Below are 20,397 nucleotides of genomic sequence, written 5' to 3' on the forward strand. Positions count from 1 at the left end.
TATTGTTTAATTCCGCAACGCTGTATAGAGGGTAGAGGGGACATATCAATTGGTATATAACATAACATGATGACTTACATAAACATCAAATAAGGAGGATCCTGCTCAAAATACCTTACATCGCTGGAAAGCAGATGCCTAGGTTTAATAAAATAAAAAAAATAAAAAAATGTGTTCACCCGACTAGCACTTTCATAGAGCAAAGCATTATGGGTGCAATAGCAGCATGGTTCCTTGCACGGGTATAGAAGTGTGTGTGTGTGTGTGTGTGTGTGTATGTATATATATATAATTATACATACACACATTGTCTCCTTTGAAGCACAGCACTTTCGATGACAGATTTGCTTTAATCTTCAGTTTTACACATACAAAAATACAACTGTGTATAAATAACTTTGTAGGCTTCAAAGTTGTCTTCTTTAGGCTTATAAAAGTTAAGGTACTTGCCATTCAAAACATAGTTCTGTACAATAATATGACGTTTGTGATTTGTTTGTGTGCTTTTCAGATGCTCAAACTACTGTGGTAAGCAGCACTGGAGTTTTGGGTGTTCAGCCTCCTCTCACTGCGACTGTCCATCCTTACATGCATGGTCGAGTGGCTGGCATGCCTTATTTGGATATTCGTCAGGGGTTACTGCCACAGCCACCTACGGCAAGATTTGCTATGTTGCAACCAGGGATGCCTCCACCACCTCCACCAAGGAGCATGCTTCCTCCCACACTAATTGAACCCCATGTCCATCCAATGCCTTTCCCTCCAAGTGATATTTTTCCCTGTCCCGAAAGACCTTATGGAGTTCAAGGAAGGTCAAACACAGATACTGCTAATGAACAAGAAAAAAGTATCCCCCTTTCAAATAATAACATTCAGCAAGATGGTGATCAAGATTATCGATTTCCCAGAATAGAAAGCCGTGAGACTCATGGTCCATCACCTTCAGGTGAAAATGACAATGAGAGGATCCAAGCTGTAGGTAGCCAAGAACATCAGGTTGCAGGTTCTGCTGAGGAAAGGGACGTTAAAGTAGGGCATGGAGAAGATGATCATGAGCCACAGGATATGGCTGTTGTAGATCCTTCTGAGGGCCAAGAAAAACTTATTTCTGAATCTGTAGGCCATTTAACTCCTGAAGAATCTCATAATAGTGAAAGGAAACCAGAGATGGACCCTCATGAAAACAGAAGGGGACCAGGTCCTCATGGATTTGAAATAAAGGGAACAAACATTTCAGAAAGCCAAGACAGTCCATTAAGGCCACCAATAGATGCAAGAATGCATTTTGGAGGTCATCCAGTAGATTTGCCACCTTTTGTAAGGCATCCACTTGAAGTTAGGGAGTTTTTTGGAAGACCACCATTAGAGGGAAGGGATCCCTATGGTAGACCACTAATAGAAACACGTGATCCATTTGGAAGACCTCATATAGAAAGCAGAGATCATTATGGACGACCTATATTGGACGATCACAATCATTTTGGCAGACCACCTACTGATGGCAGAGATCATTTTGCAAGGCCGCCTCCAGATGGTGTTGGTAGGAGGGAGCAAGTACATTTTCCACCTGATAAACCTTGGGGACATCGAGGTGATTTTGATGAAAGACAACATTCTTTTCCTGTATTTGGAGGCCCAAAAGGCTTCCACGATGAAAGATATCACCATGGAAACTACAGACAGGAGCCTAGAAATATTCCAAATTGGAACAGGGGATTTGAACAAGATGCTCATAGGGATTTTGATGACCGCCGTCGACCTTGGGAAAGACAGAGAGACAGAGATGATCGTGATTTTGGTTTCCGTAGAGAGGTCAATGGCAACCGTTTTGGGCGAGAGCGGCCACCAAATTGGATGCCTCCTCAGCCACAGGTTTTTGAATACTTCCCTGAGGCGACCACAACTCATAAAGAGGAGGATGCTCCTCAGGTTAATGGAGAAAACCGAGAAACCAGTAGTCCACAACAAACTGTTAAAAAATCAAATGAACCTGAACTTTGTGAACAGCCAGAATCTTCCGTCAAGCTGGACGAAGAGAAAGATGACAAGAAACCAGAAATAGAAAGTCAACCAGTGGTTGAAAGCACAGAAAATGAGGGAACATAATCATCACTCAGTAGGTAATGAAACCTTTTGTAAAGTTGTCATCTCTCTGTAATAGATTATTGGCTGACTGGACCTTACTAGTTTTCTCATTGTCAGCCAGAATTAAATTAATCTGACGTTACTGTTCACCTTTAAAACTGTACAACTGACTTATATAGACTTCTCTTACTCTGAACATGATAGTTAGAGCTATTTGTTTTTATTTTTTATTTCTGAATTAGGAATCAAAAACATTGCCCCACTTGCTTTTAACCTAAAAACAAATCTTTAACAACATGTCCGTCAACAAGACTTCCTATGGAAGAATAACAGTTTTTAATGCTACCGTTGGGTTGGATGTTGGAACTGAATGTGCATTTCAGGCTGCTCTTGAATTTTAACAAGCGGCCAAAGCTGTGATTAATCCCACGTTCCTGCAATTTGGCTCAAAAAATAGCACTGGCAGTCTGTGCCGTTCGCAGTACTAAGATACAAAAGAAAGGAGAAAAAAAATATTTTGTAAAATCAACAACAACACGATCCCTGTAATAATACAGTTAAGTGTCTGTGAATTGTTTCTTGTACTGCAGTGAGTTTAAAAAAAAAAAAAAAAATTACATGAAAAACGTATGTTTCAATGTCGGGTGCATTTTGTTTTTAGATCTTAATAAAACATTTGTTTGATAACAATGTTCCAGGTATTGTATTTTTTTTTTAACATGCAATGTGATTTAAATGTTTTACTTAGGCATGTTTAAACAACTGGAGAGTTGTTGAAATGTATGCAAGAACTTGGTCATTTCTCAGTTTCTTGAGCAAACATGGCGGATTATCGCTGCTCGTATTCGCCGCTTGGAAAGAAACATATGCCCGTTTCTTTTAATTTTTTTTATTTTATTTTTTGTGGTACAGAACAACGTATTCCTTGGTTTTACGCAACATTGATGCCAACATATGTATTCCTTTTTTTTCTGATGGAAAAATCTTCCAAATATTAATCTGGAGGGACAGCCATCTTCTGTTATGATGAACCAGAGCATTTCTCATCAGAAGACATTTTTCCTCTCTTTTTTTTTATTTTATATATATATTTTTCTTTGTACATTTTATCATTTGGTATCCAGGGATAATATTCATTTTTGCAGTGTTTTATTACATTGATTTCCCCCTTGAAATGCGATTAGAAAATATCTGGCCTGGGTCTTTGAATTTGTTGTGTTAATATGACCTCTTCTGCATTCATTGCTACATGTTTTCAACAAAAACGGGAATGTATGATGTAATAATGATTACCAAACATTAAAAATAATTGCTGTAGTTGATGGTTTTACGTGTAACTTACAGTATTTTCAGATCTACAGTTCTCTTATAATTAAGAGGTATTAATAGCATCATTTTATCATAGGATTTATGCAAGTTACAAATTGCTATAAAAGGTTTCCACTAATATGTGGAATTGTAGATAAACCATGGGATAAACAACTTTCTATTAGTTTCCTATCCTGATTAATTGAAACTTCAACCTGTATTAGTCTCTGATGGACCCACTAGGTATTCATACATTGAGCCAATATATCCATCCAAATACTTGTGAGTGCTATCAAAATTGGATTAAATATGCTGTAAACCCACTAAGGAACAGCAGTATTACTCTGGGAATGTTTATAAAAGCAAACATTTTAACTGATTCAATTATGAAGGGCCAACCCAATTTCTTTTGAAGGTGAAGATATTGTAGTTGGCCTTCCCTACTTCATGGTGAGGTTAGAGGGTTGGAACCACAAACTCCTCCTCTAGTGTTTTATAAAGTTTTGTAGCTAGCTCTGTAGAAATAAAAATGTAAAAAAAATAGTGAAGTCTTCTATTTGAGTATGTATGTGTATATATATATATATATATATATATATATATATATATATATATATATATATATATATATATAAATGATATATGATATATACCTTTCTTGATACAGGAGGGAAAGCATAGTACATATAGATAGCAACACTGAACATTAATGTAGGGTTTTTAATGAAATATTTTTATTCAGAGGACTACATACGTATACACCAACACTCCTTGTAATCCTGCTAGTACCATAGTTGTAGCAAAGGAAAGATAGAATTTGAGGTTTTCGAAATAACAAGGGATCCGTGTATTAGAAGGAAGATACAACTCCAGACGTCGAGGGCTGCACAGAAGCCAGACATTGACATTTCTATGCTCAAGCTGTGATTGCAGTCTGTGGCCACTATATTAAAGGATACAATAAATAGTGGTCACGCTTGTGGTTTACCATTGCAGATAGGTGCTGCAGAAAATGATGGAGTTATATAACTCAATACATAGGTGTTGGAAGCATAAAGTTGGCCTATGTGGCACGTGTTTTTTAGGCCCCAGGTCTTTGGGGGAAGGCAATACATTTTGGTGCACAAGTAGGCTCTTTGTACTTGTCGCTAATAATGTGCTGCTAATGACTTGTAACTATTCACACACGGTGTTTGTTACCATATTATTAAGTGGTATATATATATTATACATATTATACATATACCTGGCTTCTGGGATTTTCCCAGCTGCGGTCCAATTTTTGTAATAGGAAGTGTGATAAACTGCTCGGTTCACATCATTGTAGGACGAGTGTGCGTGTATGGTTGTTCTCTCATTTCGTAAGAGTGTATGTTAAGTTGTCTGTTTAACTAGCAGTAGCACTTTTTAACATGTCAACTGCTTTGAGATGGCCACTAGACTATTAATAACAACTGAAGTATGGGGCTGTTGGTAAATAAGTTGGATATTTTGGAATTTGCATTCAGGGTACCAGCCATCTGGATTTGTCTTGGGTGAGCCATAAAGCTTTGTGACTTGTATGCTATTCTTCCATGCTTTGTGAATAGCATACATGTAGTTTATATACAATCTTATACAGATGTGAATCATTGATCCCCAATGATGCACCAATCTGCAAAAATATTTAAACAATTACACAAGTTCAACTTTTGTTTCTTGGAAGTTGCCATAAAATCCATATAAAAATAATGTCAGACTCTGTCAAACACTGAGATTTATGCTCAAGAGCTTTCACATCTACCAACTGAACATAATGCACATTAGGTCAACTGATACGATAATCACAGGAGGTTTTTTTTATTATTGAAAACTTGTCTGCTGTCACCTATTTAGGAGAACATGCATAATGGAGTATAACTCAAGCTTACTGGAGCCATGTCTCGCTAAAGTGCAAAGTAATATGCTATCATGATGTAAATTAACAATGGACACCATCATCTAGTGATCAATTTAAAAGTAGGTAATAGGTAAGGGGTCAAACATGTGGTTTAAATAGATTAAAATTGAGTAATGGAGGCTAAATTCTACAGGAAGAGGAACACTCTGGAAAACTCTGAAAAGGAAGATTAACATCCTATCAATCTGGGAAAATGGAAAGGATAATCACAAATATGTTAAATAAAAAATAAAAATTTAAATAAAACAACCACCCATAACTTTGGTTATGGTTGGGGATGACTTATTTTAAGTCGGAAACCTAGTTTGATAATCGCGTTATTATATCTTAAAGGGGAAATATTTATGTAAGTCTTTAGCATAACTGATTTAATTAACATTTCTTAAAGTTTTTCTCTTTTTGTTTCATAATCAGTACAGACAACATCATCAACAATGTGATCAGCAAGCAGGGCTCCATAGCTGATTGCAATAACAGTGATTAGCCAGAAGGGGGAGCAATGGGAAAGCACAGCAGGTTCTAGAGAGAGCCTGCAGAGGCTCTCCTGTCCTCAAGTGAACTTTTGGTGGTCAGCAGTGACACCTACCAGAAGGAATGCCAAATCATATGATCAGGCATACCTTGACTGCTAATGTACCGGTGCTAGCCCCTATTGCCATTACACACAGTCAGTTAACCGGAAGCCAATGACACGGGCTTCTGCTGACAGAGGAGAGTCCAGACTGCAACAATGCCCAAATGGGCTTTTTGCCACAGTTGTAAGGACCTACAGTTCTAAGGGGATTGAAGGATTAAATCACAAAAAGGCTGGTTTACAAATGTAAATAGCACAGAATGCTAAAACAGGTACTAATCTAAAATTAAAACTGAAATAAAAGCATTCCACTCAAAAGTTATGTTTTGTTTTTTTGGCGGGACAGGCCTAGTTTTTGGGCAGTGAGAATCATGGGCTGAATAGCCCAGGGAGCTCTACAATCTAAGGAAAAAATAATCCATTGAAACTCCCACTTGGCCTAGCGTCACAGGGTGGCTATATGGGTAAGGTGAGCTTGGTGATCATGCAACTGGCATCTCCCCGTCTCTTGCCCCAGCTCAGGCCTCCTGATATGGACACCTAAAATGTTGGGAGGAGTGTGCTAAAGTATATTAATATATGTATACATAATATTCAAAAAATAAGGGGGAAAAGGTTTGATTGATTCATTAACTAATAAAACACCATAGCATTCCACAATATTGATTCATTAACTAATAAAACACCATAGCATTCCACAATATAATTTTTTACTTACAGGTCAGTTAGAAATAGTCTGATGGAAAAGTGAAAGGACTACCTATGAACGTGAAGAAATTCTACACCAGCAAGTCTGAAAGAAATGACAGGTTTAACAGACATTCATAATCATGAGTCTGCTGTCTCCAAGACAACTTATATATTTATAGGTAAAATATTTAAAAAGATGTATAAACACCAGTAGATGGCAGTATTTCAATTCAAAGATGGATATTTTTTTCCCATCTTTAGGTAGATGTCTTACGGTACACACTGTATTGTTGTAATACAGTGTTTGTCTTGACACAGGACAGCAGAGATGAGGCAGTATTTTACATTACGAGAGCTAAAATAGCTGTAGTTGAAGGCACAGCCAAAAGTCAAGGCAAGTATCCTATGGTAAAAATGTGATGATGTCCAATTGGGGTGTAAAATCTAGTTAGAGAAAGTGAAAGAAATAATATATGGTAAGAAAAAATATGTACCAAAAAGTGCAGAGAAAATCCACAATGTGTATCTAGTTAATGGGCTGGCTAAGCAACACCGTTTGTCCAAGCAGCTCATCTCGTAATGAGTTGCAGTCCCACATGGGTACTAAGTTCTATCCACTCTAAAGAACACTTTGCCTTACTTAAAACCAATGGCCGGGATAGAGAAGCCTCCTGTTGGTGGGTACAGTAGAAATGGTGGGGTGTAGCATGATATAATAAATATAGTCTGCTTCTTCTGCATCCAGAAGTGGACAAGGTCAAGAAGTAAAACATCTTGAGGGAAAATAGGGTGTGGAATAGAACTAGACCAAAGTGCAATGACAACTAATAGAAGTAACTCTAAACAGGATTTTTAATGTGCGTGTTCGTTTTAAGGAATCACTCAGTTGTCTCTTTTAATTGTTACCACCACTGACTCCATTCTGTCAGTCCACCAGTCTTTTATTGTACTTCATAGATAGCATTTTATTTAATACACTATGGTCAGTAAACATTTAATCTCTGCAAATCCTAATTCTCACCTGACATACTAAGGTGTATACCATGTATACCTTTTTTTATTATTATTATGGAAGCCCCGAGATTAGTGGCTCTGCAGCGAAGGAAAAAGTGGCTAGTGCCAACATGCCATAAGACCACAGTGGACACCAGGTTCCCTTCTTCATTTTCTTCAGGTGTCGCACTCACGAAAGATTTGCGGCCCCTTCCTTCGCTGCCCGGCCATAAGGCCTGCAGGAGGGGCAGCTCTTCTTGGTCCCCCCCTGCGGGGGTTGAGGCCACTGGAACAGTCGCAAGAGGAGGGGTCTGCTCAGAAGAGCTACCTAACTCCCCTCCTTACCAGAAAAACTGGGCCTTTTTAGGACACCCGGCTCCACCTTGGCTTTTCAGTGTACAAAAACCATGTGCTGTATTGCTCAAACAATTTATATCAATAAAATTTCAATAAAAATCAAAAGGTGAAAAACACACGTGCTCTGTGCAATAAAAAAAGCCAACAAAAAACAGTGCAGTCTTTAGAATAAAGGATATATACAAAAGCGCTCCCCATGGAAGCCCCAGCATTTAGGCTAGTGTGATAAAACATTTACCCTGTATACGCCGCACACCGGGCCGAAAGGCTAGGGTATACAAAAATAAAAAGTGCATGGAGGGGTCCAAGGTGCAAAAAGTGCTTACCGGAAATGTGCAACAAAAAGATGAAGTGCGCTTAACCTCGCACAGCACCATCGTGCACATCACCCAGTCCTGGACATATTACCACCTCGGGGCTTCATGCTATCCCAGGCCTAAAGCCAGAGTACCAAGCTTTCCATCTCTCTCAGGTACTCATTTGATCTTAGCCAAAAGGCCGAGAAGCGATAGTATGTATTTTTTTCTTTGAAGCCCCGAGGTCAGTGACTCCGCTGTGAAGAACAAAGAAAAAAAGTGACTTGTGCATAAGGCCGCGGTCGACACCAGGTCCCCTTCTTCATTTTCTTCAGGGTCGCACTCCCGAAGGATATGCGGCCCCTTCCTTCCCTCCCCAGCCATAAGGCCTGCAGGAGGGCCGGATCTTCTTGGTTCCTCCTCACAAGGGTCAGAACCACTAAGACAGTCGCTAGAGGCAGGAGGGGGGAGCTACCTTCCTCCCCTCCTCACCAGAAAAGCCGGACCTTTGCTTTTCAGTGTCCAAAAAAAAGTGTACTTTGTCAGTCGATCTGATTGTATTAACCCCTTAACGTCCATTGACGAGTCAGGCACGTCACGCCAAAATGGTCAGGCGAGGACCTATGATGTGCCTCGCACGCCATTTTATTAAACAAGCTTAAACGGTGTAGCAACACTGAGATTGGCATCAGGGGCCATGTCTGGCCCCTCCCTCGATCACGAGGCATTCAGCGACACCGAACACTCACCCCAGGACGTGCTGTGACCGGAGAGCAGTCACAACCGCCACTGCAAGTGATTTTGCCACTCGCAAGATTGTGGCGCGTCCTTTAAAAGAGAATAACAAAGTTGGAAAAGTTTGCCAGAGGGTCTCAAGACCCTCTAGAGAACTCTGGCTCCACCTGCAGGTTGAATGCAGGTATGCCCACCTTTCTAATCACAATGCGATAATTATGCATTATGAACCATCCAGTTCCAGCAAAATGTAAAATAAAAGTCCAAAAAGAATAAAATAAAAAAGTAACATTAGTGCTAAAATTAGCGTTTTATCTTGCTAAAAATTTGACATGGAAAGAATTAAAGTAAAAGAATTTCAAATACCGAAGGGGTGTTTTTAAAGAAGTGAATGCTTTGATGGGGTAAATTGGAGTTGCTGAGCTCAAAGATGGGGGGGGGGCACACTTCTAAAATGTGGCCTTTTAACCCCCAAACACCTGACAAACCCATGCATGGGTGGTATCACTTTACTCGGGAGATGTTGCTGAACACACATTGAGGTTGTTGTGACCCGCTTTGGGAACAAAATGGTGAGAAAAGGTGTTTTATAAAATTTTTCATCATATTTTATTATTTTTTTATAGGAAATTAGATAATATGATCAAAGAAATGGTATCTGAAGAGAGCCCTTCTTGTCCTGAAAAAAACAATATATAACTTGCGTGGGTACACTAAATGAATGAGGAGAAAATTACATCTAAACACGAGCACCGCAAAAGTGTTAAAACAGCTTTGGTCCCAAAGGGTACAAAAAGTAAAAAACAGCCTGGCCTTTAAGGGGTTAATAAAATGTCAAAAAGTAAAGAAGAAAAAAAACACTTGCTCTGTGCAAAAAACAGTGTAATCATGTAGAAAAAAATATATAATGCAAAAGTGCTTCCCATGGAAGCCCCAGCCCTTAGGCTAGGTTTCCATTTGGTTTTTTTTTGCTAAAAACGCCAATAGCGCCACCTGGCGTTTTTTTAGTGGAAAAACGCAGCAGCCAGATGTTAGCTGTTCTTCAATAGGAAATCGCAAAATGCCATTTCCACTTAGCGTTTTTCTGTCTGGCGTTTTTTCAGTCCTCTTTGGCGTTTTTCTGCTTTTTTGGGCTCTGTGGCAGTTTTTCAAAATCGCAGCATGTTGACACTCTGGCGTTTTTTGCAAGGAAATCATGGCGTTTTTCTCCAATAGAAGTCTATGGGAGAGAAAAAAACGCCATGAAAAAGCCATGTGGGTTTATTGTCTTGCCGTTTTTTATGGCGTTTTTTCCACAGTTACAATGCAGAGGATGGACCCAGTATCTGTGTGTCCTACGAGAAATAGGCTGAAAACAAACAGTTTCACACAAAACAAAGTCCTGGACTGGTTCATATTGAATTTTACACCATTTGGAACAAACATGCCATTACAAACAAACATACGCGACCGGATCCTGCGTGCCAAAAGCAACAGCAAACAATTTGCACCATCATTTGGGGCCAATCTTCCCAGAGGAGCAGACATTCGGAATAAAGCATGCCTTACAAACCACAGAAAAGAGACAAAAGGGTCTACCAAGTAAATGACATCAGGAGAGGGCAGATACTTGCCATTTATCCTAATCCCTTTTAGCTGGGTGAAACTTCTAACTTGTAAAGGCTGGAAAAACTGCCTAAGGTCAAAAAAAGCAATTTCCACAGAAAGGCTAAAACGCCAGAAAAAACTGCAGAAAAAACGCCAAAACGCAGGTAAATGCAGTGGCAGTTTTCTTGGCAGTTTTCCTGGCGTTTTTCATCAAGAAAAAAATGCCGGACAAAAATCCAAGTGGAAACCTAGCCTTAGGCTGGTGTGATAAAATAAATAGTATGTATATACCGTATTGGCAGGGCCGGCCGAAGACTTAACGCCGCCTGGGGCGAAGTTTAAAACAGAACCCCCCCCCCCGCCGACGTCGGGGGGGGCATTTTAAACTTCGCCGACGCCATAATCTACGATTCCCCCCCCAGGTACTTACTTTTAAACAGTCCTGCGGCGAGTCTCCCTGCTCTGCCACGGTGCCGACTTGTAATGCTGAGCGCCGGAAATTGACGTCACTTCCGGCGCTCTGCATTACAAGCCGGCACCGGGACCGAACAGGGAGACTCGCCGCAGAGGAGAGAGAGAGAGAGGGGCGCCGAGCGGGTAAGCGAAAACCACTCGGTGCCCCTCTCTCTCTCCTCCGCTTCAAAAAAAAAAAGCGCTTGGGGCGGCAAAGTGCCGCCCCTTCTAAAGTGCCGCCTGGGGCAATTGCCCCAGTCTGCCCCATTATAGGGCCGGCCCTGCGTATTGGCTCGGACATAGGCCGCACCCTAAAAGTTAGGTGCTTTTTTAATGAAAAAGGTTTCTGCCCCCCCGAGATATACTGCCACTCTGTCCCGAAGATGTACCCCCCCGAGATATGCTGTCACTCTGTCCCCAAGATGCCCCCCCCACCAGACTTACTGGTGCAGACTCCACGGGGTCTTGCGGGGCCAGCGGGGGACATCTACACATAACACTTCAACTTCCGGTGCCGGCACTACCGGCAAGGAAGATTGTTCACGCAGACGTTCACCGGCAGCGGCGATGCGAGCAGAAACAACCTCCGCTGCCGGCATGTCTGCAAGATGTGCTTTAAAAAAATCTCCCTTGCCGGGACTCCCCCCGTGGGAATTCCCAGCAAGGGAGATTGTTAAAGCACATTGAGCAGACGTGCCGGCAGCGGAGGTCGTTCACGCTCATCGCCGCTGCCGGTGAACGTCTGCGCGATGCGCTTGGACAATCTCCCGTGCCGGCACTCCCCCCGAGGGAAGTGCTGGCAGGGGAGGCTCTCTGAGCGTATCAGAGAGTAGGATACAGGTCCCCTGCACCGCTGCGGGGGATCTGTATCCTTACCCCGTTGCCTGCCCGACATGCAGTCCCGGGCGTCGGGCGCTAGACCCCGAATATAGGCCGCACCCCCACTTTAAAGACTTAAAGTGGGGGGGAAAAGTGCGGCCTATATTCAAGCCAATACGGTATTACTTGATCTAGGGTTACCAGAATGACACTTGCTTTGTATCCAACAATGGATTCAACTAAGTACTAGAGGAAAGTATATTTTGAAGGAGGAACTGCTGTATAATTTTGTTCCCAAAAACATCTGTCTGATGCTTTTTGTGTGCAACACAGCCACAATTAATCCTATATACAGTGGGTAGTGACTCTATGTCTCTGATTTAAATCACGTAGTTAACCTGTAGTTCCCAGCTTAGTGAATACACCTTGTCACCTCTGGGAATAGTACAGGAAACAATTGTACAGCCAATACACTGTTTTTGCAGCATGCTTACACCTGTTTGGTAGGCCTCGTATTACACATTTGTATTATTTGAGCCTGTGACTAGCTTAACGCACCGACATTTTTTCTTTTCCCTAATAGTACAGGAAATACAGATTTTGTGTTAGATTATATTTCATACTTTGGAGGGAATTTGTGAAACAATATTTTTTGTTCACCAAACTAGAGTTCAACTAGCTTTTTGATGATTCTCTACTTTAAGTTTGATATTTCAGGTGTGGTAGAACAAGGGCTTTCCACTATTATTATGATAACATGTACACAGTTCTGATGGCCACGTGTTTATATTATACATATTATAAGAATTATTCTTTCTTTCAGCAAGGGAGGCATTTATTTGTTCCTTTCACTTTGCAATGTTTTTTTTGAGGGGGGCACTATTTATTACAAGTGCGTGCAAATTACAAATAGCTTGAGCTGTTCAGGAACTATGGTCAGGTTGGTTTACAAAGTTCCTTATAAAAAGTGTGAAAGTTGGTTATTTGCAGAAAGTGAAACTTTCATGTGTTCATGGTGACACAAGTATCTCCAGCTACAGAGACAGATGTGTAACTAGAAACCATGGGGTTCTGGTGTTAAAATTGCCCCGGGGGCCCCAAACTTTAACAGGTAGTCTGTGCCATCATTGCCCCCCACACAACTGCTCTGGGTTTTTTTTTGACCCTTGGTCCCAACCCTTTCAACATACAACATATGTAAACACACTTACAGAAATTACACTCACTTACTCACTAAGACACACTCCATCTCACCCCACCTACACATCCATGCTCACACACACAAATACACACAAACAACTACACATTCATGCTCACATCCATACATAAATATATACAAACACATACATATATCCCATCCCCGCTACCCTCTCACTGCTCCTGCAGCATTCTCTCCGGCTGCTCCCGCACAGTGTTTCACCACGGGGTACGTTACCCTCTCCCCATGCTGGTTCAAAACTATTTTGAACCAGTACAAGGAGACAGGAAGAAAGTGTCATGAATATACAGGACCCCACGGTAAAAAATAAAATAACTACTGCTGTTCAGATTATTATGACCTGGATAAAGAATTAAAAGAACAGTGTACCAATGCTAAATTCAGTCATAGAACCTTATCCCAGCTTGAGTATGGAGTGGCCCAAGCCAAGGTAGGGAGGAGCCTCGGTAGCAGCACAGATCAAGACATGGACTTCTTAGCCTGTCCACTTAATGTAGATCATTCATTTATTTAAGAATGTTTGCAAATTAAAATACGTAATAAAGTTTCTAAAGATTGTGTGTATCATGGCTGACTCCTCCCTATTAGGTTACTTCTTTATTAGGTGTGTTCATTGTAGGTTAGTTCAAGCAAAAAAAGCCAACTATAGGATACAAACCTGATTAGTTATGCTTATTTTGACCAAATTTTGTCTCAGTTTCCCCGGCAGGGACAAGTTTAAAAAATGTATCTGTGGCTGAAGTCCACTGTTTACTGAGATTTTGTCCCACAACCAGCTGTGGTCTGAGGATCTTCATTATGCCTGCTCGAAGGATGCCATCATTGAGTTAACTGCAAACAGAAGTATTATTTACGTAACTTTGAAAAGACCCGCTGTTTCCAACTCTCTCCATTATCATACACACTAAATCAGCTTACATATGTTTGGTGCCTAGTTCTACTTCTTGAACGTGGTGTGAGCTCACTTGGTACAGTTTATCTTTTGCACATACATAACCTTCTTAATGCAAGAGTGGCAGCTCCAGCTTATCTATTTATGGTTGCCCAACACAAATTGGGACTCCAGCCCCTTTATCCCAACTAGGAACTCAATTGCTCCATTGGGTAAAATAGCCCCGATCTTTCTGACACAGTTTGTCAAAGCTTGTGCATAGTCAGATGCTGGAAGATTTTATCTGGTGCCATCTGGCTATTTTTAGGCTCAGTTCCTATTTAGTTTCTAGCCCCTATAACCTCACATTCAATGCCCCCATTTCAGTGTCAACTCTCCAAGTGTCTCACAGTCACTGCTTTATTGAAGAAAAAACGGTACCACCCTAAGCCCCCAAATGTGTAATATGGGTAAAAGCTCCCTCAGTTTACGATGATTAGAAATTCCAGTCAACTCCCCACACTCTTCCATGTTTAAAAACATGTCTTCAAGGCACCTACCTCCACTTTCCCCACCAATCCCACAGAAGATGTCAGAAGTCTCTCCCTAACATAACAGTAAGGCTGGAAGCAGCTGTGCCTGCCAACATTACATGCATTGGAATGCATGGTGACTTCATCTAAGGATTGTAGAGCTATCCTTGGTGATAGGTGCGGCAGCTGCTAGTGGGTCAGAATAGCTACGTTGGTTAGGAATGCGATGCAATGCTGTAGAACGCTAGTATCCCTAAGCATAATAAAAGAACCCTTTGAAAGTGCTGCCATGTAAGCGGTAAACAGTAGGTATGATAGTCTTGGAGAACCATCAAAGAGTTAAATACTAAACCCAATAGATCCTCTACAGCACAGAAAGAGGAAACAATCAGTGGCACAGACCCAGGGTGGCAGATCTGGCAAAATAGTTGGTTTACTAGGTCGCCCTACTTGGTGACTGGCCTCCCTAGTGCAATACAGCTCTAAATGAGTGAGATTGGAGATCTCTCTTGACACCAGCCAACCGCATGACATCAGTGCAGAGGGGAGTGTCGTGCATTGTTTAATTTATTTCTTAAGAACACTGTCTGTATGGTTACATATAGGAAGGAAGATCACAAGACATGCTGATTATGAACAAGTGGAGGCGAGAACCTCTTTGGCTGTCAGGTGTACTGCTGGTGAAGTTGAGTGCTCATTGCAAGGTCACCTTGTTTCAATCTACATATCTGACCTATATAAAAGCATAACATTTGACAACAGATAAGAAACTATTGGCCAATCTTGTTTGCCTTTTTCTCCTTGTGTCTAATCAGTCCTCATTTTAGATTGAGGATAGTTTTTTTCTTGTTGTAACATTTCTCCTCCTTTGAAATAAAGACCTACCTCAGTACAACCCTGCTTTATAGCATGTTAGTCAAACAAATCTTTCATTTTATTTGATCCTCTAAATGTATAGACACATAAAATAACTTTCTAGGGGAACAACCTAGACCTGTGTGACATAAGGGTCCTTGGCAGAAAATATAAAGGAGAAAAATTGTACTAGATTATTTCTGTGTTTGGGCCACATATGTTTAATGCTACACTTAGATACAGAGTTAACTTCAGCAGGGTGTAGGACTCTCATCTTTTAAAACACTGGTCATGTTGTGGTTTACCTACATTATGTAGTTATTTGCTGCTTAGATTGGGATCTTCATAACATCCTTTGTTTTTGCTCCGTTGGTTTCTACAATGTTCTATCCATATATGCTTGACATCTTGAGAGTTAAATATCTAGACACCCCTTTACAGAATGGAGTCTAGTTAAAGGGGCAGTATTGTTTTTGTTGAGGATCAGCGAAGCAAACGTTTGCTTCTATAAATATGACAAAGGTGATTATGGCCAAAAGCGGCCAAATCTGGCTTAAAAGGAAACCAAAGTATGGCATTTTATTACTACATTTGCTAACAATTTCTCCTTTATGTACTTAACAATTACACACTGTTTTATGATTAGTCCAGTATCAAGAATATATACGTCCTTTCAAAGTAACCAATGACGCATTCATTGGTAATTACCCTGGTAAGTTTATATTTATACTCAATGTTTGTTTCTAAACATATCTTGAAAAAATAAAAATAATTTCCTAAAATTAGTACACCATAGGGTTTTCCAATAAATTATTACCAACATCACATTTTCTGTGTTTCTTTTGTGGGTTGTAGTCTCTGAGTATGTATGTTAATGTATGCATGTTTATTTAGGACCCTCGATAATGTGGAGGGAGCTAATTTCTAATTAGATTGGATTGAACATGCACCATACATAAGGACCTTGAAGGCCCTGGAGTTCTCATCAAATTCTCCAGCGGGGATGGAATGGACTACAGCCTGGTCCCTATGTGCACCTAGATTGGAACCATATCCCCCATTTGCCTTTATGCATTTCAGGAAAAGAGAAATTGTATGATGCTATTGCCAAAACCCCAATGTTCCCCTGTATAGGGAAAGATATGGACACATGGGTGTTGGTATGGCAGAGGACACAGCACATTAACCTCCAGTATAGGAGTTAGTGTAATCCATTGGGATTAGCCCAGCAGGCAGGTCTTTATGGATGTTTCTTGGCAAATGCATATAAGGGCTACTCTGAGAAGAATGGTGCCCCTATTTTGTTCAGTTATCTGTGCAATCTAACCCTTCATGTTTAGGCTTCCTAAAATAGAAGAAGTATGTATGTGATGCTGTAAGCTTCCATACCTCCAGTCTGCCCTGAAATCTGTGGGTATAGCTGCTGAAAGCTGGGGCTGTTATATACTATTTCAACAGTTTGCATAGATCTTCCGTGTCCAGGATTCCTCACATACTGTCCAGTTCAGCCCATTTCCTAACCGAGTGTTGGGTGATCCCAAACCCACAAGAAGACTAGCTTGGCATATTGTAGCAAGCTTCCTCCCAACATACCGTATGTAAAGATAGGTAGCAAGGTCTGCCTGATTTCTCCTAAGACGTCCTCATTTGTAAAAGGTCATACAGGCCTAGGAACTATTCTGGTTGCACCACCTCAACTTAATATGAGTTTACTGTGGCAGCAGGAATTAACCATGGAACAGAGTGGCAGATGGATTGCTGAAAATACTTTCTTCATGGATCAAGAAGAGTTTTGAAATACTACACATTCTGCATAGAATCTGGCAGACCTAGGGTAGGTCTCTGATGAGTTTTTAAAAAATCAGTCCTAGCCCATAAAAATCACCACTGATATAGGACAAATCTGGCCTGAATATTGAAGCTGTGAGTTGGGTTGCCATATTTTCTTCTGATAACATTGCTTCCTTATGGTTATCTATGGCTTTAAACCAAACTTTGCAATCTAACTGACAATCCTATCTATGAGGTGATGAGCGGTCACCCCATAGAAGATGAGACACTGATGAGTAATTTCATCCATACTTGGATATAGTGAGAAGGATAAACACCTACTACCCATTTAGAGTGTCACCAATATATCAACCCTTTACAATTGCAAAGGGTAACTATGCTCATCCAAGTATACCATGCCCCCAACCCGATTTTGGGTCTCTGTCCCGCTTATCTCTTCCTCTGTCCCGCAGGGTGAGGCCCCCCCTCCGCTGCCCAATGGCCGTGCCTCAACGCTTCGTCCCACCCCTTTTAAGACATGGGACGAAGTGCTGAGGCACGACCATTGGGCGGCGCAGTGCGTGCATGCCAACCCCTTTAATTTCATGAATGCCGGCCTCCACCCACTGCCCCCACCAGACATCAGGGAGTCAGAAGCAGTGGTAAGTCGGGGTGGGGTTAGTGGTATATGGGGGGCATAAGGCTTTTCTGGAGGCAACCCCCTATATGCTACTCTGACTCCAGAAATGCCTTATACCCCCTATATGCCACTCTGTCCCATGATATGCCTTTTAACCTTCTATATGCCAGAGTGGCATATAGGGGTATAAGGCATTTCTGGAGGCAGAGTGCCATATAGGGTTTATAAGGCATTTCTGGAGGCAGAGTGGTATATAGTGGGTTAAAAGGCATTTCTAGAGGCAGAGTGGCATATTGGGGGTTAAAAGGCATATCGTGGGGCAGAGTGGCATATATGAGGGTATAAGCCATATCAGGGAGGCAGAGTGGCATATAAAAGGGTATAAGGCATATCAGGGAGGCAGAGTGGCATATAGGGGGTATAAGGCATTTCTGGGGCAGATGTGCGTAACGGGGGGGCAGGATGGCAAATAAAAGGAAATAAAAACAAAAACTTCTCAATCATAGCTTTTATTTAATATGAAAAAAAAGTTTACATGAATTAATAAAGAAATAAAAGTTTCTTACAAAAATATCGTGAAGAACAATGTGATCACTGTTTTGTTCCAGTGAATAAAATGGAACTTCATCTAAACATTTTTGCAGTAGCAAATGTTTTGATTCCAAAATCAAATGGCAGTGTACATGTATATGTGTGTGTGTAAGGGCAGTGTACAAGTATATGTGTGTGTAAGGACAGTGTACATGTATGTGTGTGTGTCTGTGTGTGTGTGCAAGGGCAGTGTCTGTGTATATGTGTGTAAGGGCAGTGTACGTGTCTATATTTTTCTTTAAGGGCAGTCTACGTGTATATCTCACTGCCATTTTGGAGTCAAGAAGGAATTTTTTTCCCTGGTTAGTGCAAAATTGGAAAGAGCGAAACCGGGGTTTTTTGCCTTCTTTTGGATCAACAGCAACAAATTAACAGATATAGGAAAGGCTGAACTTGATTCAGCCTATGTAACTATGTAACTATATGCGTGTGTAAGGGCAGTGTATGTGTGTGTGTGTGTGTGTATGGGCAGTGTACGTGTATATATGTGTGTGTAAGGGCAGCGTACGTGTATATGTGTGTGTGTAAGGGCAGTGTACGTGTATTGTTGTGTTTATGGGCAGGTGTGTGTAAGGGCAGTGTGTAGGAGTCCTGGCAGGGAGGCTGATATTAGCCTTTTTAATTTAAAAATAATTCTGCTGCTGTCGACTACTCTTCCAATGATGCTCAGCCAGCATTATGGTGGACACCTGGCTGGCTGAGAATCATAGGAATTTTAGTTCACAGCTAGCATCTGCAGCTTTGCTGTTGCTGCGCTTCCCATGACGCTCAGCCAGCATCATGGAAGTAGTATGTCTGGCTGAGCCTTATGGGAATTCAATTCAATGTGTTGGTTATTTTTAATATGCATGACCGTGCTGACAAAAATAAAGCGTGTTTTGTGTGGCGATGCAAGCGCAACATTTTAAATTGCAATTGCTTGTATTGGTGAGTTCTGTGAGATTTAAAAAAAAGGTGCCCCTCTTTCACATTTTGAAATGTTGGGAGGTATGGTATAGTGTATAAATATTCAGGTGAATGTTGATATTTTCCAATCAGAGATGTGCCACAATATTTGAGGCCACGTACTACAAAACAACAGATTATTCATCAGTGGCCTATGGGAGGTAACTCTCTTGCATTAAAATTTATATTTGATTATAATAATCCAATTAAATAGTTAATAGTAATAATACCAAAAAAAAAACAATAACAACAGTAACCCTCTATAACTTCCCTTTTAACCAATTAGTTGCTAGAAAGAATATACTAAATAAAACTATATAATAAATCAACAAACCTAAAGGCTTTATGTAACTAAAGGCCCACTCCAGCCATATTTACATATAAAATACATATTGGAGTATGTTTAGCATGGGCTCCTATGCATATTCGTACATATTTTCTTTAGCACTCGTTGCTGTCTAATTTTTATCCTCCCCACTTCTACTGAAAGCAGGAAGCTAACTTAAATCCAATGAAAGTAGCAGCAGCCAGCAGCATATATGATTTCCATTTTTTCTAGAAGCTCAAAATGTAAAGAGGTCTTTTACAGTCCTAACGGTCACTATATATATAAATAACAAGAATTAAAAACATACAATTTGATGGCAGATCGGAACCATCTAGTCTACCCATGTTTTCTGTTCTTGTCCAATTTAGTATTCTATAGTAAAAATCATTACAAAGGTTTATAGTATGCTATATACTGTAGTGTATACATAAAGATTATTTAATGTGTTTCTGGAGAGTAACAACTAAAAACCCTTTCAGTCCCTAGGGGTTTTAGTACCCTAAAGAAAACATTTTTTTGCCATGTTTACCATACGTTGGTTTAATCAAGATTCATATTCTTTTCTTTGATGTACCTCTACAAATTAGACATCCTTTTTCAGGACATGTGCTTATATATATATATATATAAACACTTATACTAAAATGTCGATTAGGGTTTATTCTGATTATGATAATACCCCTCCTACATATTTTGTTATGCTCTAGAGGGCCACGTTCAACACATACCTATTTCCCTATAGTGTATGATTCATAATACTACTGACTTAAATGGTTTGAAAGTAGTGATAGGTTTATTTTTACTATATA

The 20,397-nt window shown here is 40.5% G+C and overlaps 1 protein-coding gene across 3 annotated transcripts in view; it reads left to right on the forward strand.

Moving 5' to 3' along the window:
• SCAF8 (SR-related CTD associated factor 8) overlaps positions 1-20,397 on the forward strand; it is a 66,726-nt gene that overhangs the window by 28,170 nt on the left and 18,159 nt on the right. For 2 of the 3 annotated variants that reach the window (XM_053461275.1, XM_053461274.1), the window contains one exon: positions 512-3,402. In XM_053461275.1, the coding sequence (XP_053317250.1) occupies positions 512-2,106 (1,595 nt within the window). In that variant the 3' untranslated portion in view covers positions 2,107-3,402. Of the gene's footprint in view, positions 1-511; positions 3,403-20,397 lie in introns of those variants that run through there. The other variant, XR_008351193.1, reaches the window with a different exon arrangement.

The sequence above is a fragment of the Spea bombifrons genome, chromosome 3, assembly GCF_027358695.1.
Source record: "Spea bombifrons isolate aSpeBom1 chromosome 3, aSpeBom1.2.pri, whole genome shotgun sequence".
In the NCBI taxonomy this organism is placed as follows: domain Eukaryota; kingdom Metazoa; phylum Chordata; class Amphibia; order Anura; family Pelobatidae; genus Spea; species Spea bombifrons.